Below are 27,476 nucleotides of genomic sequence, written 5' to 3'. Positions count from 1 at the left end.
AAGGCATAAAATAAAGATGGCATGCAGCAATAGGCACCAGGACGATTTGAACCAGTTTCCAGAATATTTCCCATATCATGATATATATGGATAATTAAGTATATTGTGACAGATTTTATCCATATTGCCAATATCTAGTTGCACTGTTGCATTACACTAAATGGCTCTGTTGACCTTATGCTGCTTGTTCACCACCAGAGTGAATGAGACACACTCTCAAATCACATCAGTCATCCTGCATTTACATACCCACCATCAGACTCAGGTGTGTGTAACGTACTGCTGCAGCTTGAAAGAAGAGTCCCACAGATAAATTCTCTTTAGCACGCCGCTGCACCTGTGACATACAAATAATTTGCTTCTCATAGATTCACACTGCACAAAACAATAGCATCTGTGGCGCTGGGTGACAACTTATCTGCCCCAGCTGAAACAGGAACAACATGCTCTGTCTCAGCGGTAATCTTTGATCAGCTGAAACGCTTTCTGTGATAAACATTGACTCGATCCCCACGGGCAATCACTCTATAGTGCTGGCATCGTGGGAGGTAATGTATGCACAGACGTGTTGAATTCGCCTCAGGCCCTCACACACACATAGGGCATACACACAGTGAGATGAATTGCTACGCCACCTAGAATAAATACATATCAGCTACAGTGAGCTGGGGCGCTTTGCTCTCTCCTATTAATCCTCAGCATGGTGATTTATTGCAGTGTGCTTGTCAACAGCCATATAGTCCCCAGGAACTGTGGCCAGCCGAGAGAAATAGTGGAATTTAAGACTAAAGCCCAGCAGCTGCCCTGTAGTCTATTTATGTGCATTCTGGTCCACGCTGAAGGTGAATATATGGCTTGGTTGAACAACAACAACATTTTGTGCAGAGAGGAATGGGGCTGTAAAATAATCTATTCGTCATCATAATCCAACTTTTAAATTGATGTCTTCCCAGATGTCGCCGCTGTAGAGATTTGCATTTGTCAAGGTGAAAGGCCTGGATGCTCAGCAATCAGCTCAGTGCAGGAGGGCGAATGCTAAAGGGCCCCTCTGTAAGTTATTTTTATACAGTGTATGCATGGCGGCGCATATTCAGATTAATATGAAATCCACTGAAAAACACAGGCAGACAGGGCAGCAGTGCGACTCTTATTACAGAGCACCATCTAGTGGTAGATTGTGTGCAGAGGTCTTTAAAGGATAAGGCCGGTGATGTTCAGTATTTTTCCTGTTGTCAGCATTAAGATACTAAAACCAGCAACGAAATGCTCCTTTTAACACGTGCTGCAGTGTCTGTGTAGCCAAACCCTGGTGCACTTTACTCCTTTGTGCCACTGAGCTCCAGCAGCACCTCAATGAGCTTCACTGTTGTACTTATGATGAATATGGTCATTGTAGTTTATTTTGAAAGGATCCCACCAATACCGTCCTGCTGCTAAAAGTACTCACTACTCCATCAAATGTGAAAGAGCCTGCAGCTCAAGTCCCAACAAAATGCACTACTTACTCCTGTTTGAGTGATATTTGCTAAAAGCTACAGTCCCAGCTGTTTCAGGAAATAAGCTTTAAAAATAAATAAATAATAATAAAGCACATATTCATGTTTCTAAAGATTCACCTGCTGCTGGGAGCTAAACAAACTGAAAAGTACTGAGAAAGATGGGTACAAAATACATCATATCACCAGTCCAATCCTTTCAAATCAAGGAATATCCAGTGTGTTTTTTAGGACTGATGGAAGCCTCCAGGAGTCTCTCAATCAAAACAATGAAAACAAAAGATGGGAGTTTGATGATGTCATCATGAGGTCGTGCATTAAAGTTCATTGATGTTATGTCTAATTACATTTGCTCGCATCGTCAGGTGTTTCCTGTCGCCTCTGACAGGCGACCGAATGAAACGCACCTTTACCTCGAATAAAACTATATTTTTCTCTAGTTTTGAACCTTGTTGGAGGCAATATAACATAGGTTTAGCAGTTTTTAGACATTTTAATGCAGAAATGTTAAATATTGTGCTTTTAAGTGCTCAGAAAAATTACTCTTAAAAAACTTATGAAGAGCAGGGCTGCATATGAAATAATCCCACGTTCACTCATTTGCTTTAATATGTCCTATAAAACACACACTCAAGTTTACTCATTAGTTCTAATTTAGCTATAATTTATCTGAGAGTGGTGTACATGTCATGGAAACTACTTTTTTTGCTGCATTGTTGGAATATTTGAGGACGTGAAGACTCTCATTCGTCCACGTCATGGTACTTCCAAGTACTTCTTCAGTGCTTCTTCAGTTCTGACTGACTGGTCGGGAGGGGCAGGCATTTATCCTCTTGCAGGATTGTTGACCCACCCAGCCATCATGTGAGCTGTTAGAACCACGTCAGTCCTGGCATTAATAGGTTAATGGGTTAACAGAAGAGGCCTCTTGGAGGAGAAGCTAAACGTCCTCTAGAACCTCAAGTAAGTCCAGCTGCCTTTGGAAAGCACTTGGAAGTGAACTACACAGTAAATATGCAGTAAATTCAAATGTGTGATACTCAAAAGCTCAAGAACCACTAATAAAATAGACCTTAAGGTGAGACAAGTTTGTCCACTGCTATTTCCGAGGTCGAGAATGAACTTTGAACCTAAAATCAATTCTTTATTTTGAGTTGTTTTATTGGGAATGTGACAGTTACAACACACGACTTAGAAAACCCACAACAGGAACGGAGCACCATTTTTCAAACCACGGATACCAAGGACACTTTGAGAGCTACAGACAAAAAATAAGGCCACTCCACTTTAAACTTTTGTCCGTTTTGGAGAAGACAGCGGCTTTCTTCGATTCGGAGGTCCCGCCGTGGCAGAAGACCTTCAGGGACGGCAGACAGCACGAACAGAAACGTCCACAGATCTCAAGTGGCTCATGTGTTAAATTTAAGAAAATGACTGTCACTTATGTCAATATGAAGCTGCTGATATGTAATTTAGGGAAAATGTGTTGAAAAAGTCAAGATAGCTCAATCCTTTTCAGCTCTTTTATACATTATAGATTCAGTAACATTGCTATGACACAGAATTACAACGTCTGCTATGACAAATTATTAAGCATTCAGCTTCCAGTCCTGATCAAACATGAGCCACACACACATTTTAATCTGAAACTTCTCCTTTTACACTTTTACACTTCACTGATCGTTGGAAGAATACTTCCTCTTCTATGAGTCTTCAAAGAGTGGCGAGTGCAACCTCGAGTGGCTCCTAAACTGGCCAATAGTGTTTCACCGTCACTGGAGAGTTAACCCTGTCTGATTGACTGTTAGAGTAACTGTAGCGATTTAGAGCTAGATGGCGCTGTGAGGCTACGTTTGCAATGAAAGGACCCCTCCTCCTCCTCCTCCTCCTCCTCCTCCAGTAAAAACCCATCTCACTGTCTCCTCTCCACCTCCTCATTTTATTCAGTTCCTTCTGTCACCATCTCTCTTCTTCACCTCTACACCCTCATCACTCCTCCTATCTCTCTAACTCTCCTTCCCTGCATCCTCCTCTTCCTCCTCTCCACCACTCCATATCTCTATACTCTCCATCTCCTCATCTCTCCCCTCCTCCCTGCTTCTCCTTCCTTCCCTCCCAACCCCCATCACCGTCTCCACAGCTCCTCTCTGTCCTCTACTGCGCGGGCACGGCCTGGGTTTCGCCTCCGGAGGTCAGCAGCTGTATGAGGCTTCCTGAAGCCGGCCGCTCCGTCCCTGTGGCCCAGTTGAAGAACATTCTGGAGGCAAACAAAGAAATGGAAGCAATGATTACACACCTGTCTGTTCTTCTCTGTAGTATTAAGATACCTTTTATCCACAGAGAGCCACCTGTACGTCTATTCAAGACCATCAGAGTGAATGTCCACATTCATTTTTGCTATTTCCATATCACCACAGCGTCCTCATTTCCATTCTGACAGGGATCTTTGTTGCACCTTAAAGGGTAATTCCAGTATTTTTCCTTATTTTTTTCATATTTTGGGGGTATAAATTTTTGCAGTTGGTCCAGTAGATCACCTCAGCTGGGAGCTGTGAAACGGGCAGCAATGGCTGCGATCTAATCCTTTCGTGGATCCTTTCGTCGATGTACGTCCAGTGAAAGTGTTCATTTTTGCCACTGACAAGACTCAGATTGTCATTTTAAGTGTCTCAAATCATCATGGAAAAGAGAGTAAGATCCTTTTTCCGTAACCAGAAACAGACGACATCGCCCCGTCCACAGTCACCAGACTCCTTTGACAAAAACATCATTTTAGCTCCAGAACACAGAGGTTGCTGTCTATCGCTGTGTTATCGAGCGACTTTGGTGTTTTAATCCAAACAAATGTGTTTGGATCCAAATCACACCAATCTGAGCCCATCAGTGGCAAAAAGGAGCACTTTTAGTGGACGTACCCATTCATGTGCAGCACGTATAGTTACGTGGGATTTATTTAGTGACTGCATTTTAACAAAAAATGTGTTTTTTGTTTAAAAAAAAACTGTTTGGATCAGTTTAATCTAAGATAGCTTCATCACAGAGGGTGCCAACTACGCATTCATAGTGCTGCTTGTTGAAGCTAGTTATATACATATACATACAATGATGAGGTGCACTAGAAATAAGATCTTAACTAAGCCTCTTGTTCAGGTTTTATGAATGAAGTTTGTACTGAGTGAAGCGCTGATAGCCACCTCGCTTCATTTCCCACCACCCAGATTATTTCTATTTCTGTCTTCAGACCCTCATCTGTTTCCTCAGGGATTATCAATCTGGATCAAGTCTCATCTAATCTCCCCTGGCCTACACAGAGCGTGAACGCAAACACAGTTTAGTACTCTCAGAACACAATGTTTCCAATGTTTCCACGACACCGGAAACACCGTTTCTAAGACATGACTAATCCTGAATTAAGGATCAAGCAACATAGTCCCAGTACTGGATGGCTTTTCCTTGTATTTTAAAACATTCATAAATATGAATAATGAATTAAGTGAAACTCCTCTTCTTCCCTGGCATTGCTGCCATTCTGAAACTGTTGAAAAGATCAATAAATAAGCATTTTATGTGATTTGCATTAGATCTGACAGCAGGAAAAACAGCACTGGAGCTCCTCGGTATGAAAAACAACTACATTATGAAGCCATCAGTTCATGGTGCAGAGCACGTTTCAATCTTTGACGTACATAAAGAGAATAAACGTCAGAAATGACACACGACAAAGAAACCCTGGATGAGCGAGAGCGATGAGCAAACAGGTAAAACAAACAGAAACACACACGCACACACACCTGTGCCATCAATCATCCGGCACTGGCAGACCCCTGCACATCTATTTTGCCATCTTGTGGTGAAATGCGTCATTGTCATTCCACTGTCACTCTTTTTTATTTAACAATAAATCTGACAGGCGTGCACGACCAAACATCGAGAACCTGAGTCTGTTTATACCATAAAGAGGACATTTTACTCCAGGAGGGTTTAATTACTGTGATTTATGTGTGTTTCTAAAGGGAAAAATCTCCTGGCCATGTACTTTGCATTCTGTTCGTCAGTGTGTTCTCATCCTGTTGTGTACAACTTGCTTAAATCTAAAATCTAAATATGATCTTTAAAGGCTCTTTGGACTGACAGAGAGAAATGTGCCCACAGTGGCTTTAACAGCATGGCGTGCAAATCACATGTTTCTGTGTTGGCGGGGGCCGAACGTGATCAGAGACATGTGGAACACAGACTCCTGCCCCACCTGAACACAGAGTGCAAGACACATACTATTATGTCCTCAGACTCACTTGAGCGTAATGGAGCTGAAGTCACTGTTTCTGGGCTCAGACCAGAGTCTTTACATTGATATGTACAGCAAGTCAAAAAGCTGATTTATTGCATCTGTAAGCCACGGACAGTGCACCTTAAACTGAGCACATAAGATCATTTTTAATCATGTGGCAGGTTTAGAAGAGCAGCACCAAAACAAAGCAAAGACCACTGAAGCAGACTGATGTTGTAATTGCACTGGAGGGTGGAATTTTCCAAAATATAAAGCTTTAAATGCAAACATCTTTATTCAAAGATCAATGAAAATAAAAGGAATGAATCATTGAGTGGTGTTTTTATGATGTATTTCTGTGATGGCCGAACGCAGCAGTTTAAAATAAACCTCCAGAGCAAGAGAAACACAGCGAGTCAACCGTCCGCAGCCTGTAAATAAGACAGAAAAGCACAAAACCAATCATTATTCGCTTCAGCACTCACTCTGCAATGTACTCCAGCGGTGTCCAGGAACTGAAATCCGCGTTAGGCATGAACTTCCTGTTCATTGGCGTATCCAAGGTAACCCTGTCAAATTAAGGCAGATGACAATCAGGGTGAGCGCCAGCGTCTGAGAGGCGGAGAGAGGAAGGAAGGAGGGAGTTGCAGCAGACCCCCCCTCATCTCACACACACACACACACACACACACACACACACACACACACACACACACACACACACACACACACACACACACACACACACACACACACACACACACACACACACACACACACACACACACACACACACACACACACACACGCACACACGCACGCAGAGCACACACAGAGCACACACAGAGAGCACTGGGTCCAACAAGTCATTTGCATCATGTTTCTGCTCTATTATCATATTCATGACTCCAAATATCACTGTGTTCAATTACGCAGCACGCTTTTCATGCAACCTTTAGTGCAATCATGCTAATACGGACATGCGACGTCCCCGTGGAATAGCTTATAAACAACACAACATCCTGACCTCGTGTCCTGTGGTATTTAAGGGGGAATCGTCATTTAACATTTAAGTGCAAGAGTGGATTTTAGCTGGAGAAAGATGGCTGATATTTGAACTTAACAGACTAACAATAACACCGCTGCTCTCTGCGCTCTCTATTGTCCTGGAAGTTGAAATCTTCCAGGACATAATATTTTCTGACTCTAATGAAGCTGACAAAGTGACTGCACCTTTAAGTAGCATTTGACTGTAGAGAGACTGAGGTGGGCATTTCTATAATTACTTACTGTCTTTCTGTGTATGCCTTTAAAAACATACAAAAACCCTTTCAAACCATTAGGGGGCTTTGCAGGAAACACTACATCATGAATTTCCACAAATGCTTGATAGTGTTGGTATATGATGGTAGAGCAGTGGGGGTTGGGGGATGCAGGCTGCAACAGAAATCCAAGTCATGGGGCTAATGCTGAACAGATGTGACAGCATGCAGGAGAGGCAGACTCAGTCCAGCCTCATACTAACGGAAAACACGACCAAAGAGGGAACAGCAGCTGCATACTCCCCTGAAAAGCCATTTCCAGCTTCTCACGGTGACACTGCAAAAACACTGGCTTTAAATTCAATAAGCGCGCAGAGGAGGCGATCACGCAAAGGCTACTGTGTGCGTCATTCATCTAAAAGCAGAGCACAACCAGAGACCAACCGGTGAAATTGGCAGCCTTATCCATCTTTTTATCCCCGCAGCTTATCTTCACCTAGAACTTATCCATCAAGCATCACAAAGGAGTATGAGGCGCAGCTAATTTTACAGCACAACAGCCTTCATGTTCGCTCCTTTTACTGGCGTCGTGCATTGTTGCCGTGTTTAAAGGTGTTTGTGTCGAATACACAGCGCCGCTTTCAACCTAAAGCACAAAACAAGGCTGTGAGAGGAGAGAGAACCCCATCCACATAAACTGAGAGCGGCATTTTCATCCTGTTTGGTTCATAAAAATCTGCTGCCAACAATAACTAATAAAATGAAGGAGAACAAAAAAAAAAAACAATAACCACAACCCAGGGCAGAACATCTCTCGTCCTGTCATAAAGCATCACAGACCATCCAGGAGGGTAAACATGAACGTGCTGCGTGCAGCTTACTAGCCTCATGTTACAATATCTCAGGATATTAAGGTTCAGGGAAGTCAAATAGTTTCCTTTTGTTGCTTCTGTCGACACACTTTTTTTATTTTTACTTCAAATCTGGTGCTGTGTGATGCAACAGATGTATGAGGGTCAAAGTAGCATGTCCCAATTTTATGCATCCTGCGTGCAACAGTGTGCAGTTTGCATGTGCAGCCCGAGTGTGTATGCAGCAGTACTCACGGTAGTATAGCCACAGCAGCAGCTCCTGAGGGCATCCCACTGTTTTTCGCTGCGAGGCTCTGACACAGCTGGTGGACGGCCGCTTTGGCCATGCCGTAGCCTACCATGCCTGGGGAGCACAGACAGAATAATTCGGTTTGCAAGAGCAACGTAGATGAATGCAACACATAGTGCGCCCGGGAGCGTTTGACACTGATTTAGTAGAGAGGTCAAGAGGAGAAAGAGCACTTTCACAGCTGAAGGAGTGACCAGGAACAATGCAGAGCAGTTCTTCACTGTTTGTATGAAGGATTGGATGCAGACACATTCAAACTACATAGAAAACATGCCTGCTTGTTTTCCTCTCTGTGGTTTGTCTGTTTTTTACACCATTTTTCTCGCCTTGGATGAGTCCCAGGAATGTTTTGTTGCTCCAGCATCTGGAAGCATTATGTGCCTTCCCCCCGTTAAACATCTGAAGGGGCTTCAAAAGAATGCTAAGCATCTGCACACCCCCCTAAACCAATCATATGACAGGCTTAGAAAGGTCTGACCAATGGGAACAAGGGGTGGCTTTTATCACAGGCTTTTGTTTTTGTGTAAAATCAAAGTGAGCACGGGTTCTGGAGGCCGAGAGTCCAAAGACAGCGAAATCAACCCTGCTTTCATTTGCTGCACAGCCTCCAGCTTCAGACATGCTGCAACCCACAGGTCACACGTTCACTCCACGCTGCGGCCAATGCACATCCGTCAACAATTAGATCTGCTAATTATCGAATTTGTCCTTGAAAGCCAATCTGGCCTCACTGTAAGCCGTTCCAGAGCAACAGCATGTAAATGTGATGAATATCAGACTAATTAAGGTTATTAATTAAGATTATTCCCACCTTGAGCAATGTCTTGGCAAATGGTCACTAAGCCATAATTAGCTGAAATAATGCAGGCTACAGGCTGCGTGTGGATGCTACGTTCAGGAAACAACATTTAACGACTAAGTTTATTCTGATTCAACTGAGAGCGCTGGAGAAAAACCTCCACACAGACGATGATAATCAGAAATCCATCAATAAGCTTGTGTGTAAAGTTCTTCTTATCTTCAAAGTAGGTACTGATTACTACGCTGGTTTACTGATGTGTCACACTTCATCAACTGTAGGAATGAAACCTGGACCGAGCTTCTGTTTGGAGGTTAACGGGCAATAAGTTGCTTGAATACAATGAAAAACATCTTCTGCAGCCAAACACTGAAAGCTATCTTTTGCATATCTTAAAGGATAATCAGATTGAGGGATTATGAAAACAATAAGTCACATGGAGAACATGGAGAAGACCCCTGCACTAACTCCCTCTGGGGTTCAACCTCGGTTTCAAATCCTGAATCAAAAGGTTCGGATTATCAAAACGCCCTTCACGCGGTTTGACAACCTTCTTGGTCGCTTACCTTCAGTTTCAAGTAAAAGTAATCTGCTGCTGACCAGCCAGAACATTAAGTCACTCCCAAAATCTGCATTTTCACTACTTCACCAGCTGACATGATACTTTGATGGGAAACCTGCAGAAGTCTGATGTTTCCAGCAGGTACCTGGAGGTTTGTTCATGAAACCTTTTAGAACAACCTTCAACAGAATTAACCTAAAACACCCTCAGCTCTGCAGACGGCATCCTCTTGAGTAAATGCAAGCCAAGTCAAAAGAGGACAATAGATTTTGGAAACAGTGTCTATCAGTGCAGTTGCTCTGTCCATGTGGATAATGTCTCAATGTGGAGCCACAACTGCTGACTCATTCTCCGGCTAAGCCAGCAGCCAATGGGTCTGTGGGCTTTGTGCTGACTGCTGAGCCAGGGCATTATAGTGTCGGGTTGGATCTCAGCCCATCACACGGTTGGCTGGGATACAGGAGGCGGGCTGGACATCACATGGCACCACACCAAAGCCTCTCCGGGCCACAGAGGCTGATGTGAGGCCGGCTGGGGTCACATTAACAATGGTTAACTATAGGAGGAATGAAAGTCGCTGGCTCGCCATCCAAGATACGTTGATGAGATTTCCTGCGGAAGCCTCTCATTCAACTCTAGAGCTGAGCAATAATTTAGTATTATCAATTATGTTCTTTCAAAAGAACATATAGACCATATGAACTGAACAACCATGATTCCAAAGAACTCTGGATGCTCCTTTATCCAATCATGTGTTCACACAGAGGTGAAGCTCGCTCCAAACAGGTGTTTTTGGAGCATTCCACATCTTTCCAAGTCTTTAGTTGCTCCTGAACCAACGTGTTTGAAGTGTGTTGCTGCATCAAATTCAGAATAAGCAGATATTTACAAAAATCAATGAAGCTGATGAGAGAAAACATTAAATATATTGTCTTTGCACTGTTTTCAATTGAGTATATGTCAAAAAGAATTAGCAAATGATCACGTTTCATTCTAATTTACGTAATCCTCAGATGCCTTAATGATCCCCAGTCAGTACGCTTTAATCATTTACCTGGCGCGTATCGAGTGGGTTAAAATGAGCGAGCAGGTCAGGGTTGACTAACAGAGCTCAGAGCTGCTGATGGACAAACCGCTCATCATGGGAAACTCGCTGTTTATGAAACACTGGAACCACTGAGCCCCACCGCTTCCACACAGCTCATCAGCCATTCTGTCTTCTACCTCGTTTTGTTTCCCGGATCCATTTTATCGACACCTTTTCCTCACGCTGCTGTGAGCTGCGTGAGATCCCTCGTGCCTCTGATCAGTGTGTCAATTCCCTCGTCTGAGCCCCGCAGCGTTTTCTATTACTCACATTATTTGAATTGGCAGGTTGGACAACAAACACATCTGTGCAATAAAGTCTCCATTATTATCGCCGTCTGCCTGCAACGCTGACGTGACACTCGGCCAAACCAGGTCACTGTGATGAGAGGCGTGTGCCTTACCTCCAGTGCCTGACAGGGCTGCTTTGGCGCCAGCCAAAGTCAACAGTCCGCCTTGTTTTAGGTGCAGGGCCGCGAGGTGGCTGGAGATGGTGGAGGTCCACACACTCTGTTTCCACATCAGATCTGTGTTTTTGTATAAATCTGAGAGAAACATGGGAAAGTATTCAAAGAAAAATCAATCTGCAGACATGTTGTAATCTATCATCAGTCTTATTTGCTGTCTGCCAGAGTCACATGAGAGGACTGAAAGCTCTCTCACGTCTGTCTGTTACATATAAGGTTTCCACCAGCAGCTAGTTTATTTTTACATTTGTTTATCAGCATTTTATTTCACAGACAGTAAGCACAGATGATCTAATATTACAAAAACAGAGCAGGATTTAAATACACAGACACATAAACACACACACAGTACATGTACACTTAACATTAACCGAGGCTCAAAGGGCGTTTATATGGGGACTGATATCTCACATTATAACCTACTTATCGCAGCTTATAGTCAACAGGATATTTATTGCAGAGCCTCTACATAATCAATGAAAAGGTTTTCCAGTTTCAGCTGCTGCGTTACATCTTTGATCAGTGTTGTGCAAGCAGAAGGTTGTGTGCAGCGGTTTAGCTTAGCACAAAGACTGGAAACAGGGGGAAACAGTTAGCCTACCAGCACCTCTGAGGCTGCAGCCGCATACCAGCTTCACAGAATACTGTCCTATGAACATTGATGGCTCGTATTATTAAGAAAAAAACTAATTCACACTCTCCATTTTTATTCCTTTAAGTGTCACTGTAACTGATACTAATTGTACAGCACTGTGATATTTTCTGAGATGATTATTGTTTGTTAAAATCTCATACATTTGTGCTAAGCCAAGCGGCTGCTCAGGCTAACTTCTTACTTCTTAGTTAATGATGATCTTAACGATCTTTTCATCTTTGCCAGAAAGCCAATTTGGGGATTTCCTAAAAAATATTCTGTTAAAAATGGACCTTGAAAGGATTTACAGCAACCCCAAAACACTAATAAGCTGCACAGTGAATATCGATTCTGGTCGTAGCTGTGAGATAAATCCACTCATCTAACTGGCAGAATAAAGACTTGGTGAGTCTCTGGACGCACAAAATGAAATATGTTATCAAAGTAAGGGAATAGCTAAGAAGTGGGCCTTTGAGCCGAGATTATTTTTCCCACATAGTGTTGCAACCTCAAATTGCAGGAATACAAGTTTTACTGCTGCAATTTATTTATGTGGAGTTTAAATTTAACCATGAGTGGCTGCAGGGGATAAATGGCTGATGATTAATGTCACAGCAAACAAAAGCTGAACTCTGACCTTTGGAACTGCAGCTTCCTCCCGCCCATCCTCCTGCCACACACACGATGGCATCCACCTTCTGTTCCCCTAGTAACTGAGCCACATCTGCCGTCACCTGCCCAAAATGAGAGATCACCGTTGACACCTTCTCATAGAGCCACGGGCGTTTAATGTCGACAAACTTTCAGCTCACACACCAGCTGGGAGGCTGGAATAGTCCTGTGCTGCGTTCAAGTGACTCTATGCTGCTGAACTTAGATAGACAGATAGAGACATATATAAATGTGGCATACACTACCCAATATGCTGTAAGAGTATAGTAATTACCTAAAATGTTGTATTGTATTGTACTGTTTAGATTTTAACTTATCTTGCTAAGCATTAACTGGATAAATATCATAGAGGTGTTACATTCAAGCCGCTTATCAGCTGCTTTTCCAATGTGTCTTTGAACGCACCAAATTATATTTGTCTTTAATATCACACCATATGGCAAACTTTTTTTGGTGGTGTTGAGGGTTTTCGCGTGCCTGTTAGCGGGTGCAGGAACATCTAACATGAAATTTAACTCATCGTATCAACTGTAGCTCACCTGTGCTACCTGCTCACCTGTGCTGCCTGCTCGGTGAAAGATTCACTCAACTTCACGATCACGTTTTCGTTCGCCTCCTCGCTTGCAACCATGTCGATGCTGGCAACCCACTGTGGATTTCACACAGACAGACACGGAGAGACGTTAGCTAGCTTAGCATTTAGCACAGTGTTAGCATCCAGGAGTGGAAGCTGGTGTCGCTCACCCATCCTTTGGATTTGAAATATTGGACACACTGCGAGCCCAGGGCGCCTCTTCCGCCGTACACGATCACCCTGTTAGCGGCCATGATTCCAGTGCGATTGCCTGCGAGCAGTGACAGAAGTGTGGCCGGGCTCCGGCTAAAATACACGGGGAGTGACGGAGAGAAAGGAGGGGGCGTCACTCTGTTTGCGCAACAAGTTGGCGGAACCAATGCTGCCTTCAAAGACTGTCGGACACACCATGATTAATTACAAGATGAACCAGGCAGCATATGAGCCTCATTATCCACAGTGGTGGAGGAAGAATTAACATGATTTATGTTAGCAAAACTACTACTAATATACCGCAGTGTAAAAATGCATTACAAGTAAAAGTCCTGCATTGCACTGAAAATGTTACTTAAGTGAAAGTATAATACTTAAAGTATCAAAGGCACAAACAGTCATTCTGCAGGAAAATGGTCCCTGCCAGTGTTTTACTATGATATCTGATGTTTGTGGATCAATATTACTGCTGTATTAAAAGTTAAAGCACTAATTTGGTTGTATATCATATCATTAATTTGTCATTATTCGTGTATTACTGTAAAAGCAGGATTTTACTGTTGTAGTTGGTTGAGGTGGAGCTAATTTTAGACTATTTTAAATAGGACGGATCACAGTATATGTCTCTTTAGATGTTGTATTAATATATAATGGGAATTTTCTGAGAAACTGATTGGGAAAAATAACAGTAGAGTTTGTTTTTGGCTCATCCAGCAAACCAAAGTTGTATTCATTGACTTTTCTGTCCACTTGGAGGCAGTGGAATGATCTGTAAACACAATAGTGACAGATAAAAGTTGCGTTAGCAAACAATTGTGTGCTTATACACTCGTCAGACACAGGACAGCCTTATCATTTATTTGGAGGTGTCCTCTGAGAACCTAATGTGTTCAATATTTGCTCTTCTTTTAGCTTTGATTTGGTCTCCACCAACTCTTGAGAGAAATATCTGGCTGTCACTTGCAAAATCTCCAAATTCAAATTAAATCACATGATGAATAATGTCAACCACATTTTGAGCTGATTACAAGCACATAAAGATGCTTTGGTCAACTACTCCCATTCACATGACTTTTATTCTTAAAAGTAGGTCGTTTGTGGAGAGCAGTACTGCAGTTACAACTTCCAACATTAAACAAAAACATTGAAAAGTTAGTTTGCTCTGAGTCCGTGTTTCCCGACACAGTAACAGTTCATAGTTTACTACAGAATTTCTGGACAGCTTGGCACCGGTACAACTGCAAAATAACACCACCATCATTTTAAAGATATAATGTAACTCCATGTAAAGGGGTGATGTACTGTAGCTTCAGCAGAGGGTAAAAAGCATATTAAACTAATCACTGAGAAGGTTGTTTTATGATTCTGCATTTGACAAAGGTCTGTGTAACTTCAAACAACAGCAGACGCTCGGGATCAGTGATTTGGCAACACATTGGACATTGAACCTGAGCTGGAAACGCTGCAGAGAGAGACATTAACCTAAAACTAGAACCTGGGCAGGTATACATGCTGTGCTGTTATAGGTTAGTGGTTATTACTGTAACACTGGTTAAGCAGAAGGCTTCACTGATTTGTGAACCACTTGCTGCAGTCCACAGTGGTGAAATAAGCAACAGCAGCTCAAGTTTAAGTGTGAAATTTATGTGTTCTTGTCAGAACTGTGGATATTACAATAAAAACGACCAAGGACACATATTCTTTGCAGTAAATGTTTTATTTAAAGAGAATTAAGGGCAGGAGGACACCAGTTATTTTCAGTTTTGCCTTTGAGAAGCATTGCTCAGGACCTTATGAATGTATGGCCATGTTTCTCCCAAACATTTAGCTTTCATGCAGTGAGCACTAGGTGCTGCTGTGAGACTGCGATGCTGATGACACAGCAGTGAGCTACAGCATCTTATTATTTTGCCGCTGTGCTATCTGTGCTGCGCCAAAGCAGCATGCCAGCGAGACATCCCCGGCTCTCATGAATAATACAAGCAAGATGGCCTTGGCTCCCCTGTCACTGTAGTGAAGCCCCCGATCTGTCACACTCACCTGGATATGACACACACTTTCGTACGGGGAATAAATGCTTGGTTTGTCTAGTCTGACATCCACACATACACACCCACAGAGAGAGAGAGAGAGAGAGAGAGCGAGAGAGAGAGAGAGAGAGAGAGCGAGAGACAAATACACACTTTCACTTTTTCCAGTGTTGTAAACAAAAGTATTGTGCCATCCCTTCCAGCTCGCCTTCCTATCTCCTGGATAAAAGGTATGGAACACACACACACACACACACACACACACACACACACACACACACACACACACACACACACACACACACACACACACACATTTCTTCAGAGTGTGAGATGAGGAGAAGCTGCATGGCTGATGGGAGTCAGTGAGGCTGACCGGGTTCACTTCTCCTCGAGAGCTGGGTGACGTACCGGGGAACGCACAATAATTATGTCCCGCTGTCTGCTTCAGACCTCCTGTGGGCTTCTGACAGCTGACAAACACAAAATTATAAGTGCTCCATAGAAATCTGTGCCAGGCTGAGTATCTGTCAGCAGCTCAGCATCTCACGCCGTGAAGCGGACACAATGATGACTTCAGCTGCAGCAGTTGTTGTAGTGGTGATGGTTACTGGTTTGAATGTTGGACCAGGAAATGAGAAAAATAAATCAGAGACCGATGATCGCAAGTTGTTTGCCATGGCAAGTTGCATTAGCAGATTTCTGTTTTGATGTCTGCAATAAAAGAAACACTAGCTGCTGCTCAAAGCTGCACTCACCAACGTTTTTAGCCATGCTGGGCATTGCTTTCAGGATGATAATGTCTTTCTGTTTCTCGGCAGTGCCTTTCTTGGAGCACTCTAAATTTGTGAAAACAGTCTCCGCTCCTCCAACAGCAGAGGAGTTTTTGAGCATGGAGCTTAATCAGGATCAAGGATGCAAAGTTTTGCCTGATGGTGATGAGTATCTTCTCTGAAATGTAAATATCCTTGATAGTTTTCCACATCTTCATCACTTAAACATCCCCAGATGTTTTTGAAGGAGGTGGAATTGAAATTTTCACAGTGACAATATGTCTGAGTCTGGACTCCTCATCATATACACTTTCCAGTGAGAAGAGGGTGTTAGAGTCCAGCTTCTGTCCCTGCTAGCAGCCTCGTGGGCTTTATCTTTGTGACAGCTGTAAGCACCTCTCCCACCTTCTTTTATCCTCAAGCTCTTCGACTTGACTATGATTTCAGATGTGAGGTGTAACTTCAGCAGCTGTCAGTGTTATCACCCAAATCGAAAAATCTCAAGGCCTCCCACATGTCTTTAACTTATGGTTTATAGATCAAATTTTTCTCACGTCTTGGTATGAGCATTGTTTCATCCCCTGTGTGAAGCAGGTCTTACCTACACACTGAAATAAAGTAACTGAGAGGCAACTGATTTTAATCCAATCTTAACCCGAATATGAACTGCAAATGACCAAAACCTGCAAATGAAGTCAAGTTTGGAGCAACATGCTAAATACAAATGGAGCTCGTTCTTTTTTGGCCACATTAGCATTCATTTGACATCAACTCCAGAAGGAAATATCCAGCTCTTCAGGTGCTAAATGCTGCACTACGTTTAGCAGCTAGTAGGTAATTTTGTTTGTCTGAAGAAAAACAGTAAAAGTGTGGGCCATAAAACCAAAACAATGAGCTAAAAGATGCTTTCCAGCTACGCGGCGCAGAGTCAGGTGATAATTCTCTGTGGGTTCAACACCACAAGCATGTAACCCACTTAAAGGTCACAAATGACTAAACAGGAGCTTGATATGTTCAACAGTCATCCTGTCTGTTTCTATGATGTCGATGCAAATGAGAACACATGAAGAAACCGCTGAAACCAAAGCATCAGTGCAGACTGAAACATGCCTTTGACTCCCAGGACGAGTAACCGGTCAGATGTCAAATCCATATTTTTAAGCTTTGAGGTCCTTGAAAAGTGTTTCATATTGTTCTAACTCCTCACTGAGCTGCGGGCTGCAGACAGAGCCTCACAATTTCAGGTGTCCAGGTGACATTTTTGCCATCTGATCAAACAAAGAGAGTCCACAAGCACTTAACTGCTCCTAACATTTATCATTTTATCTCTGACCCGCTGAAATCCCACAACAGGAGCACTTCACCAAGTAAATCCAGTAAAAACCTGCACTCAAGACCGAGAAAGACCAAATGCCCGGCTTAACCTTCAGAAAATGCTGTCAAAGAAGTTCAGGCTTTCAAACTATTTCTAAAGACTCATTTTACATATTTACCTTCCAAAAGTAATTTTCATTTTCATTCCACTCTGCTGGCTTGTTTTAACCTTCCTCACCTCACCCATAAGCATAATGAGTGTTCTTTTAGCCTAACATTTTAGATGTCTTTGCCATTACTGTTCTGCCCTCTTATTTTGTTGAATAATGTTTATGATTGTGCATTTATCTTAGTGGTGCAGCACTTTATTTGTTTTTGAAATGACGCATGAAAATACATAATCACAGTTGTATTTGTGCACTGTTATCTTTTATAAAGGTATTCTCCGCATGTTTGAGCACACCGCTGCCTCCAGAGGGGATTTATACTGTATATAAATTCTGTTGCTATGCATAAAGCCATTACTCATACATTTTAATGCATACATTACTCGCTGAACTTCATTGTACTGTGACTCCATCCACCTCAAGCATTGTGGTGTTTCTAACAATACCATTGTTCTCCTTTAAACTGTTTTTGTAAGCTTCAAGGAAAGGTCAGGTTATCATTTCTGTGGGGGATACCATCAATTTTTTAGATATTATAGAAATTTAGCCCCACAGCTAATAAACATAAAGAGCTTATGGTGCTATTGCATGATGAATGTTGGATAGGTGGACTGCAAATGGATGTAAAGATAGAGGATTTGCACTTGCTGCAAGGAGAAATGTAAACAAACTCAGCTGGAGAACATTGCTGTTCACTGGGTTTCAGATTCGATAGCTAGATACAAAACAAAGAAATAAATCTGAGCAGAGCGGCACAGGCGCAAGCTGGAGTTTGCTGCTGACAAGTGGAGCCTTGTTTCAAAATGTGATTTCCCACAAGTACAAAACAGAGAGTTGGCACAAACACATCCAACGGGATGCTCTTTTAATTCAATGTATTTCAATGTTCAGCACAGAGGAGTAAAGTGTCCAACTCCTGCTGCGCCTCATCAGGAGGATTCAGCTTCAAGATCGACTCAACGAGTGTCAGTCAGTTCATCACCGGCAGCTGTGTGAGGCGGCTGCCTCTGGTCGGACAGGTGGCTTCAGGTACGTCACTGATTGTCTATGAAATGTGGCTTTCTGGCTTTTGAAAATATGTGATGGCACATTTCACACTTTCAAACAAATCAAAGGTTACGCACGGCTCACAAATCAAAAGAAAAAACAGCACACGTCCCAGATTCAACAAGTCTGTGAAAGTACAACATTTTTACAAAATATATTCCATGATTTGGTGTTTTGGTCCAAACAGCTTTGGTGGGCTGAGATCTGGAGATTCTGGAGATGTTTTAACTGCCTGCATCGTGTCATGTCCTGCCTCACGTGCCGCCGCCGCCTCACCCATCGAAGCTTTTTGTACCGTTCAGCTGCTTCATGTTTTCCTCTCTCCTAATTTTACACTTTGGCTGTTTTATTGTTGTTATAATGGCTAATTTCACACCTGGCCAAAGGGAAGACAGCCTTTTGGCTAATGCCGGCACATTTACAGTGATGCTGATCGATGTGCACTGTCCCTGAACATAAACAGATAAATAAAAATAAATACTCATCAGGCTACTCAGTGACCCATCGTAAGTAGATAAGTGAGTCCATAAAGGTTATTGATTTATCACCTATTTAGAACAAATAAACAAAGGGCTTGCAAAACGAACACAAGGCACAAAATCAGATTGATGAATAAAACTAAAACACAACCAGTGGTGAAATGTAACTAACTACATTTACTAAAGTACACATTCAATGTACTCTATTTGAGTGTTTCCATTTTATGCAACTTAATACTGCTACCTCACTCCACAGTGTGGCATTAGTACTTTTACTTAAGCATCTGAATACTTCTTCCACCTCTTAACACCTCTTAAAGTGTAAATAGGAGGAGTTCTTCTTCCACTTCACAGCATGTTCTACAAACTGTACATAAATCAATTTACTGGGACGTCCTTTTGCTCATTCAGTGCATTCAGAACACAGTGAGGTGAAATCGATCTCCTTCTGCTCTGAAACAATGTTTTCTTGTGCAATCACTATCTACTGTATCGGACAGCAGCGGATTCAAGGTGAATATAATTTATTGCGTTTGCTTCCTGTCATTTCCTGTTGTTGTGGATGAAAGCCTGTGAAATCAGTTTGCCACAGTTCCCTTCTTTACCACTGACAAATGTGGGTCTCTGGCTGTGGCGGCTGGCGTCATCCAGCCAAACTGTTTGGACCTCAGTCTTGACAGAGGACATAGCTCCATCCCGTCCCCAGGGTGTCTCTCTCATGTGCCTTTGACACATACAGTAGATCCTCAGCAGCCTTTCCATTCATCCCCGAGCTGTGTCAAGCACCACTTTGTTGCTGTTTGAGTTCTCTGTTTCATTGTGGCGGCCTGCTAATGGGCGCCAGAGACTGTCGGCCTGGTGCGAGTTTTGTTGATTGCAATGCTTTATGATTTGTAAATGTGTTGGGTAGCTGAGCAGCTTGGAGTGGATTCTTAATGGGAACTAATCAAAGCAGAGGGAAGCAGGGAGCAGTGAAGAGAGAAAGATAACAGGAGTGAGATAGAGAGGGAGCTGGATGGTCTGAGATACACAGTTTCTAGTTTTTTAGGGACAGCTAGCTAAAGCTAATGCAGGCTAATACAGCAGTCCTGCAGAAAAACCTGCATTCATGAACATCATAATACAGCAATACAATGTAAAGTGTACATAAAAACTGAATGCAAGCATTTGCAAACAATCTCTTCTTACAGACAACTGTACAAAGTGTTCCTGAACTCATGTAGTAATTTCCTTCATCCAATCATGTGTTCACAAAGTGGTGATACTCGCTCCATCCTCACTTGTGAACGACTGAGCCTTTCCAGGATGCCCCTTTCATACCCAATCATGATACTCTCACCTGTTCCCAATCAAACTGATTACCTGTGGAAAGTTCCAAACAGGTGTTTCTGGAGCAGTCCATTACTTTCTCAGTCTTTTGTTGCTCCTGTCCCAGCTTCATCAAATTCTGAATAAGCATATATTTACAAAAATCAATGAAGCAATCATTGGCAAATGATCACTCTCTGTTAAGCAACATCTTGGAAATTTATTAAAGAGTTAATTCAACTGTATGATCACTTTGAAGGCTGCAGTTTAACTGTATTCCATTACACCAATAGGTGTTTCTATTATTTTGTCCATCAAATCTATATCAATGAGGATGGGTTAAATAGCAGAAAATTAATTTTGTTTTCCACCTTATTCATCTTCAACCACACCTGTATCTTGAAGTTTCAGTCTGTCGTGGCAACATTTGGTCTGTGATCTCTTACTTTTCTTATATAAACAATAAATTCTCATTTTTGGCTATTTAAAGATGATCATGTGCATGAACCTGTCCTCCTCAGACTTTCCTCTGCAGCTTGCCTGGAAAATCTGTGTCTTATTTCTTCTGGATGAGGATTTAGCACTTCCACATCAGCTGTAACTATGGTTCAGCTGGAGAGAGTCCAATCGTCATGCAGGGAAAATAATGCAAAGACTTCCTCTTCCTTTCTCCAGTCAACACTAGATGTCCCCATGAACCTTTGATAAAACTGAAACAGCTCGAGCTCCTGGCGTTTCACTCAGCCTGTGTCAAAGCGCTGTTCAGATCATCTTACACATGTCTTTTATTGTGCCTTTTCTTTCAGGAGCATATAATGTAGAAGCAAATGAAGAGATTACGCTGAGATTAGAGCATGTGTGCAGACATCGCAAACGGGTGATAAAATGCTAAACACCCTCACTAAATGCAGGGCAATGCTGCGTGATCGTATATCCCCGTGGCCTGGAGACAGCGTGTGGACTCTGAAAACAAAACCCTGTGTATTGTGGGCCTGGTGATCTGAACAGAGAGGATTAGATAGTGAAGCTTGGGGGTTGTAATGTCTCAGATCTCACATCAGCTTGCCCTAAAGTGGATTATGAAAGTAATATTGGTGTCAGATGTTTACTGGGGGCAAGAGATGGGAGGAAAAGAGTGGTCGGGATAATCTGTTGGTAGACAGAGGAAGAGACGTCGGTGGCTGATGTAGGATAAAAGTAGAGCTTGCCTGGAGTAAGACTTAAGATCAGCGTGGAGAAGCAATAAAGTGATAGTGTGATACTGTAGTGCCCGGTGGGAGGGAGAGCTGGAAGAGTGGTTTCACAGAAGGGTGAAGCTGTGATTAGAGAGAGATTGGAAGTAAAATCCCAGGGAATCACCACCGTGTGCAGGTGCTTATTGAAGTCTCACTTTCATGGGTGTGAGGAAACAATCAAGATGGAGTTGGGGAAGAATCAAGAGCGGGATTGATACATCTGTGCCAGGGACTTTGGGCTTAAAGATGGAGAAGAAAGGAAGCGAGCGTACTGTAAAAGTGCCAGCAGCTGCTGCCTCTTGTCTACACTGTAGTTATGATTAATTAAGCCCCAAAAATCACATCACTGTCTAATATTCTGCTCACCTGATTCTTCTGATTAACTTGTTTTAGGAAGTAAAACACAAGATCACAGTGTTTCAAGCTTCAGAGAGGCAAAACCTGCTTTTATCTGCGTGTTCTTTTGTTTCATTCGCGACACCGTGTCTTAGTCGATGAGGCTTGTTTAATTTGTAATAATTAGGTGATGAAAAAGCTTTCTTTAATTACAGTTTCTTCATAGATGAACTTAAAACGTGTTTGTGGAGTGATTTTACACCTCAGCGGTAAAGGAGGCATCAAGGTGTGAAACAAATAAAAGCTTATTTTCTAAAGCGTTTACAGGAGATTTAATATGATATAACATACATACACACACCCTCACTACTGACCTCCATGGCAAGTTTCAGCCTCACGGATAGAAACTTATGGCTGCGGTAGGTCGTCCACAAAATCTGTGAATCCATTTGGTTATGTGCCTTTTTAGGACACACCACTACCATTGCCTCTTTCAGCCAACTGGCATGAACACAAATGTCAAACACACACGCTCTTGACCTCCATGCCAAATTTTACCCTCAGAGGGCAAAAACTGTGGCTGCCAAAGGAAATTTTGTGGGCCGAGCGAGCTATTGAGCTGCTGGTCGCGGCCAAGAATGATACAATAAAAGCAAAGTTTTCTGAGGCTTAGTTTCTTTCACAGAGAGACTAAAAATATGAAATGTCCCTTACTTCCATACATCTTTGGAAAGCTGAAATATAACATTTGTGTGCAATACTTTCAAAAGGTTGGCGAGAATGCGAGAATTTGTGGCTGTTTCAGGGACATTTAGCATGCAAGAAAAGACTAAATTGCAGACCTTGTCTGTTTTAAAGAGCGCTGGAGAAGCCACACACTTCAACAAGAAAAAAAAAAACAGCGATGTGACTTTTACCAAGAGAAAGATAAAAAGGAAACTTATCTTGGAAAGGTTTTCTGACTGATAAAACAAGGTTTTATATTTATTTTTGAAGTTCTGTTCAGAGTCAGAAACAGTGAATAGATAACACCCTGGATTCTGGCCGAGGTTTGACATTTACAGACAAATATCACCAGAAATCAGCTTTGATGGTTCAAGTGAGCTGCAGTTTCAGACCTATTTTACGAAAACTTGCTGCATTAATGTCTATGAGAAAATCAAGAACAGCTGCAGTTAGAGTTTAGTTTAAGGGCTCAGATGCAGAACAAGCTGTGCATCATCTACAGAAACAGGAAAAAGAAAAAAGCAGTGCAGACAGAAAATAAATGCTGTCGGCTCAGCAGCTGAGAGACTGAAGCTCTTGATTTAAAACGGCACTGATTGATATGTTTGTGGGCTAAATGAATACTGCTCACTTAGCTAACTTAGCTCTGCACTCTTATAACACTGCCAGACTCACCCACAATGCAACTCCACTCAATTCACTCCACCATGCAGATTGCGGTGTGTTATGCTAGTTATAGTTAGCATAGCCTCAAGCAGCTAGTATTAAGCGAAGCTAAGGGGCGGGCTGAAGAGGTCTGCTAACCTTTGTCTTCAGGCCCAACTGATGCTGACTCAAGTGACATCACTCGAGGAAATATATCAGATTTCATGAACCTTTCTTTGGAGCCTCAGCAAGCTGTTTATAAGTTTTTTCACATATTCAGCAGCCCTGCCACTGGCTGGTGAACATAGTGGAGCATTTAGCAGCTGAAGAGCCAGATTGAGTCGGTGAAGACCAAAACAGAGCTAAAAGAGAGGGGAAATTTGACTTAAAGTTCACCAGGTGGCTGGAAATATGAAGTCAAATGAAGGCTAATGTTCTGCTGAATGTGGAAATTAATGATTGTTTACTGACACATAACAACTTGATACACTGATAATGAGCCTATTCTGTGTTTGTTCAGTAGTCAAAACAAAAACAAAACAAAAAAAAAATCAATAAATACTTCTTACAGATAATCTTTAAAAAAAGCAGCGGGTGCATTAGATTAATTCTAATTGAGTCTTTATTCAAAGTGATGTTCGATTTAAGCAGTAAAGTACAAAGATAATTGTTGCAAATTTGATTCAGAAGATATTTGGTCAGCAGTTTTGTTTTGAAAAAGGGATTGAATTATTCATTACAGATACTCCAGCAGCAACTCTATAACTTTATTAATCTCATTCACTCATCATCATATTAATCATCTCTGTCCTTTGAGGACATCTCAGTAGGTTTACCTGTGAACGGCTCTCTCGATCAGCTAAATCAAACTGTGATGAATAATTGAAATAATTGAGGAAATGAAAGGAATTGAATCATTAAGAAATGAAGGAAAACATTTTAAAAGCCTGCTGGTCCTGGGTCAACTCAAAGGACAGTCAATATTCATGATAGAGATGCTGCCAGATGAGCGCAGCAGTAACAAAATTATTTAAAACAAGCATTAATTTAACAATGTTTTGCTGAATTTATTGTGGAAACTAATGATGGGCAGCACCAACCATTTCCTGTAAAGAGACCAGAGAGAACTGATTAAGGATGTTACGTTTGCACTTTACTCCTTTAGTGTCAAACGAACTAAGAATAAGAATTATAGCACCAGTATTAAGCTTTTTAGCCATTACTGAAACTCAAAAGAGCCAAATACTAAAAGCAGCATTTACAAATGAGCCAGCGTACACATCCCTTCACACCTCTCACCACTTTAAAAGACGTATTTCTGGTTGTTCATTACGAGTCTATGTATAAACTGAAATTTGGCTGTCTCCTGTTAATTAACTCCACAAGTTTTTCTTCTGGTGTCACACTTAGCCGGGACATGTTTGTCAAATTAATTGTGCAGTAGTCTCTCCAGGTTCCTTTATTACTTAATATCTTCTTTATTTAATCAGATTGTTCTGTGTGAAGATGATCCAGCTCGGAGGAGAGAAAATTAACCACAGGGACAGGGAGGAAACTGGTGGATAATAAACGACCGTGTCTTGAGTTATGAAGGGAAGAGAAAAACATTTTTATACACTTTTAGACATTCAAACAAATTGTTGTCAGTGTGGATGTGAATGCAGCAATAATTTCTTTTTTGTTGAACTCGTAGAGCTTTTAAATGTGGACATCTCTGTCATAATTTCTTTTATCATCATTGTCTTTTTCTTTATTACATATCTGGATATATTGGCTACTGAATAATAGAATGGATATTACAGATGGGTAAATCACTGACATATAAAAGTTCTTATCAAACTACTTTTCCAACAAAAGTTAAAAATGAAATAACAATAAAAAAAAATATTCTGTTTATCGCACAGTTAGTTTTGAATATTTGGCCCTGGCACTGGTGCTTATTTAGAGACAAGCCTTGAAGACCAACAAACGTGGCCTGCATTTCAAATCCTACATTAATAAAAGCACAAAAGTGTTTGCAGCAAAATGTCCTTAAAGTATTAACAGTGAAAAGACTTTTGATAGAGAAAAATGGTCCTTGTGACTGATGTTTTATTATATATTGTATTGTTGGATCGTAAATGCTGATGCATTGTGCTTTCAGCAGCATTTTAGTGTTGTAACTGGTTAAAGTGAAGCTAATTTAAATTACTTTATGCAGTGTTGGCTATTTAATCTGAATGAATCATGCTTTATATAGACCAAAGAAATTGGTCTGCAAAGTAACCAGCATGGGCTGCTGTGGAATAAATGTAGTGCAGTAAATGGTACAGTATTGAATCATAATGACATAAACACCATGAAACACCAAGATGGCTTGAAGCAATGTCATCAGACATACAAACATCTTCAGGTTAAAGGCTGAATTTACAGGGCGTGTAGGTACATGGTGACATCACTGTTGGGTGTGGTTGCAGGTGCAGTCATAGACAGTATAAAACATGGACATAGGTCTCTGAAGAGTCATTGTGAAGCTCAGTATCAGTGACTTTAGCCGTCAATATCTTGGCAGCGCCTGACTCCACCAGAGGTGGAGTGTGGGTGGAGCTGACATGGGCCGAATAAAGCCTGGTTGCTGAAACCTAGCAGCTAGCTGTCACTCAAAGCAGCCATGCCCATAATTTTGCCTAACTTCAAGCCTTAATATGATTTCATTGAGTGAGTTACCTACAAATTCACCCCCGTGTAGTTGTCATGAACGGGGAAATTAGCTACAGAGACCAACACTGTTTTTGTTTATTTGTGCTGTGAAGGTGGGCCTTTTGATATGGGGGTCTATGGGGATTGACATGCTTTTTAACCAGTCTCCAGTGGCCATTCCAGGAACTGCAGTTTTTGGCACTTCAGCACTGGCTTCAGTTTCCAGCGCACTTCTGATGGTGAAAGAGACCTTCACCCACAGATGGCTGGTGCGAAGCTACTCTTTAAAATGTACGACTGGAAACATCGTCAAACATAGCCTCTGCTCGCTGCTCGCTGCTCTCCCACGAGAAAAACATATCCAAACTGGACAAGTCTTGTCATCACTTCTGTTGTTTGCCTCATTTGGGATAAAAGATGACTACCGGCTGCAGCAAAAGCAAAAACAAGTCCAGGCTGTGCAGCAAGAGCTGTCGTGTTCGCTTGCTTTGCATAATGAGATCTGATCACAATATGGACAGAATGCAGGCGTGCATATAAATCATACATGTAAGCGTAAAGGCATGATTGGATTGTTCATTAGCCACATCCAGATATATTCCATGGCCTTAAGGTCATGTGGATAATCTGATTTCAAATATACTGATATTACCAAATTAATTACTTAGATTCAGATTTAAAAGATAACCTATGACCCTAAAATGCTGCAGCTGGTCTGGTTACACATTTTCAAATGTGCTGTACAAAAGAAACCATTTGAAACAATCCTCAGATTTATCTCGGCTTCCAGTTTTTGGCACCAGGCCGAAATTTCTCTCATTTTGTATGTGTGTGTTGTGTTGCTATGTGTGCAAGCCCCCTCTGTTACTCAGCACAGCGTGATTATGTTGCCTTGTGCTGAGGGGGTGTAAATGTTGTTGCAATTTAACATCGGCGCAATTATAAAAGCACTTTCAATAAAGAATATTTTTCCATCTGTATTATCACGTCTGTCCATATGGGATTTTCTCTTCTTCTTCTATCTGACTTGTCCATCTGGAGGAAGATGTTTCATCCCTTTCCCTTCTTGTCAGAGTTTGGTGCAGATCCAAATCTGCTTCTTCACCTCCTCAAACATCCATTTCCCACCCCCTGCTTCTCCTCCTCCTCTGGTTTCCAGCTTCACACACGACTTGAACATGCACTCACTATCTGAGTCACTTTTTTGCAGTGGTGGAGAGTAAGTAAGTGCATTTTACACAGTTTTGAGGTTTCCATTTGATGCTGCTTTAAAGTTCTTCTACTTCAGATTCAGGTTAAGATTTTGAAGAAACATATGATTGTATTGTCAATAGAATAAACCTTTCAGGCTTTATGTCATCTGTGAGTTGTTAACAGAGACATTTCCCTTCTAATCCTCTAAGATGGTTTCAATATAATTTTTGTATAAAAAAAAGAATACAAATTTGTGTAGCAGAACTTTTTCTTTTTTTAATTTCCTCACCCATTAATCATCTCACGACCCCTCAGATTTATCTTGGGACCCTTTGGAGGGGGTCCGACCC

General features: G+C 41.8%; 1 protein-coding gene across 1 annotated transcript; it reads right to left on the bottom strand.

Moving 5' to 3' along the window:
* Positions 1-2,633: 2,633 nt before the first annotated feature.
* qdpra (quinoid dihydropteridine reductase a) lies at positions 2,634-13,326 on the bottom strand. The gene is made up of 7 exons (XM_070962551.1): positions 13,151-13,326; positions 12,963-13,055; positions 12,372-12,468; positions 11,038-11,178; positions 8,132-8,240; positions 6,249-6,332; positions 2,634-3,753 (listed from the first exon to the last, which is right to left on the bottom strand). The coding sequence occupies exons 1-7, from the start codon at positions 13,232-13,234 to the stop codon at positions 3,651-3,653; spliced, it is 711 nt and encodes a 236-aa protein (XP_070818652.1). The 5' UTR covers positions 13,235-13,326; the 3' UTR covers positions 2,634-3,650.
* Positions 13,327-27,476: the final 14,150 nt, after the last annotated feature.

The sequence above is a fragment of the Chaetodon trifascialis genome, chromosome 5, assembly GCF_039877785.1.
Source record: "Chaetodon trifascialis isolate fChaTrf1 chromosome 5, fChaTrf1.hap1, whole genome shotgun sequence".
NCBI lineage: Eukaryota > Metazoa > Chordata > Actinopteri > Chaetodontiformes > Chaetodontidae > Chaetodon > Chaetodon trifascialis.
The sequence above is the reverse complement of the archived record's forward strand: the minus strand, read 5'-3'. Positions and strand labels throughout refer to the sequence as shown.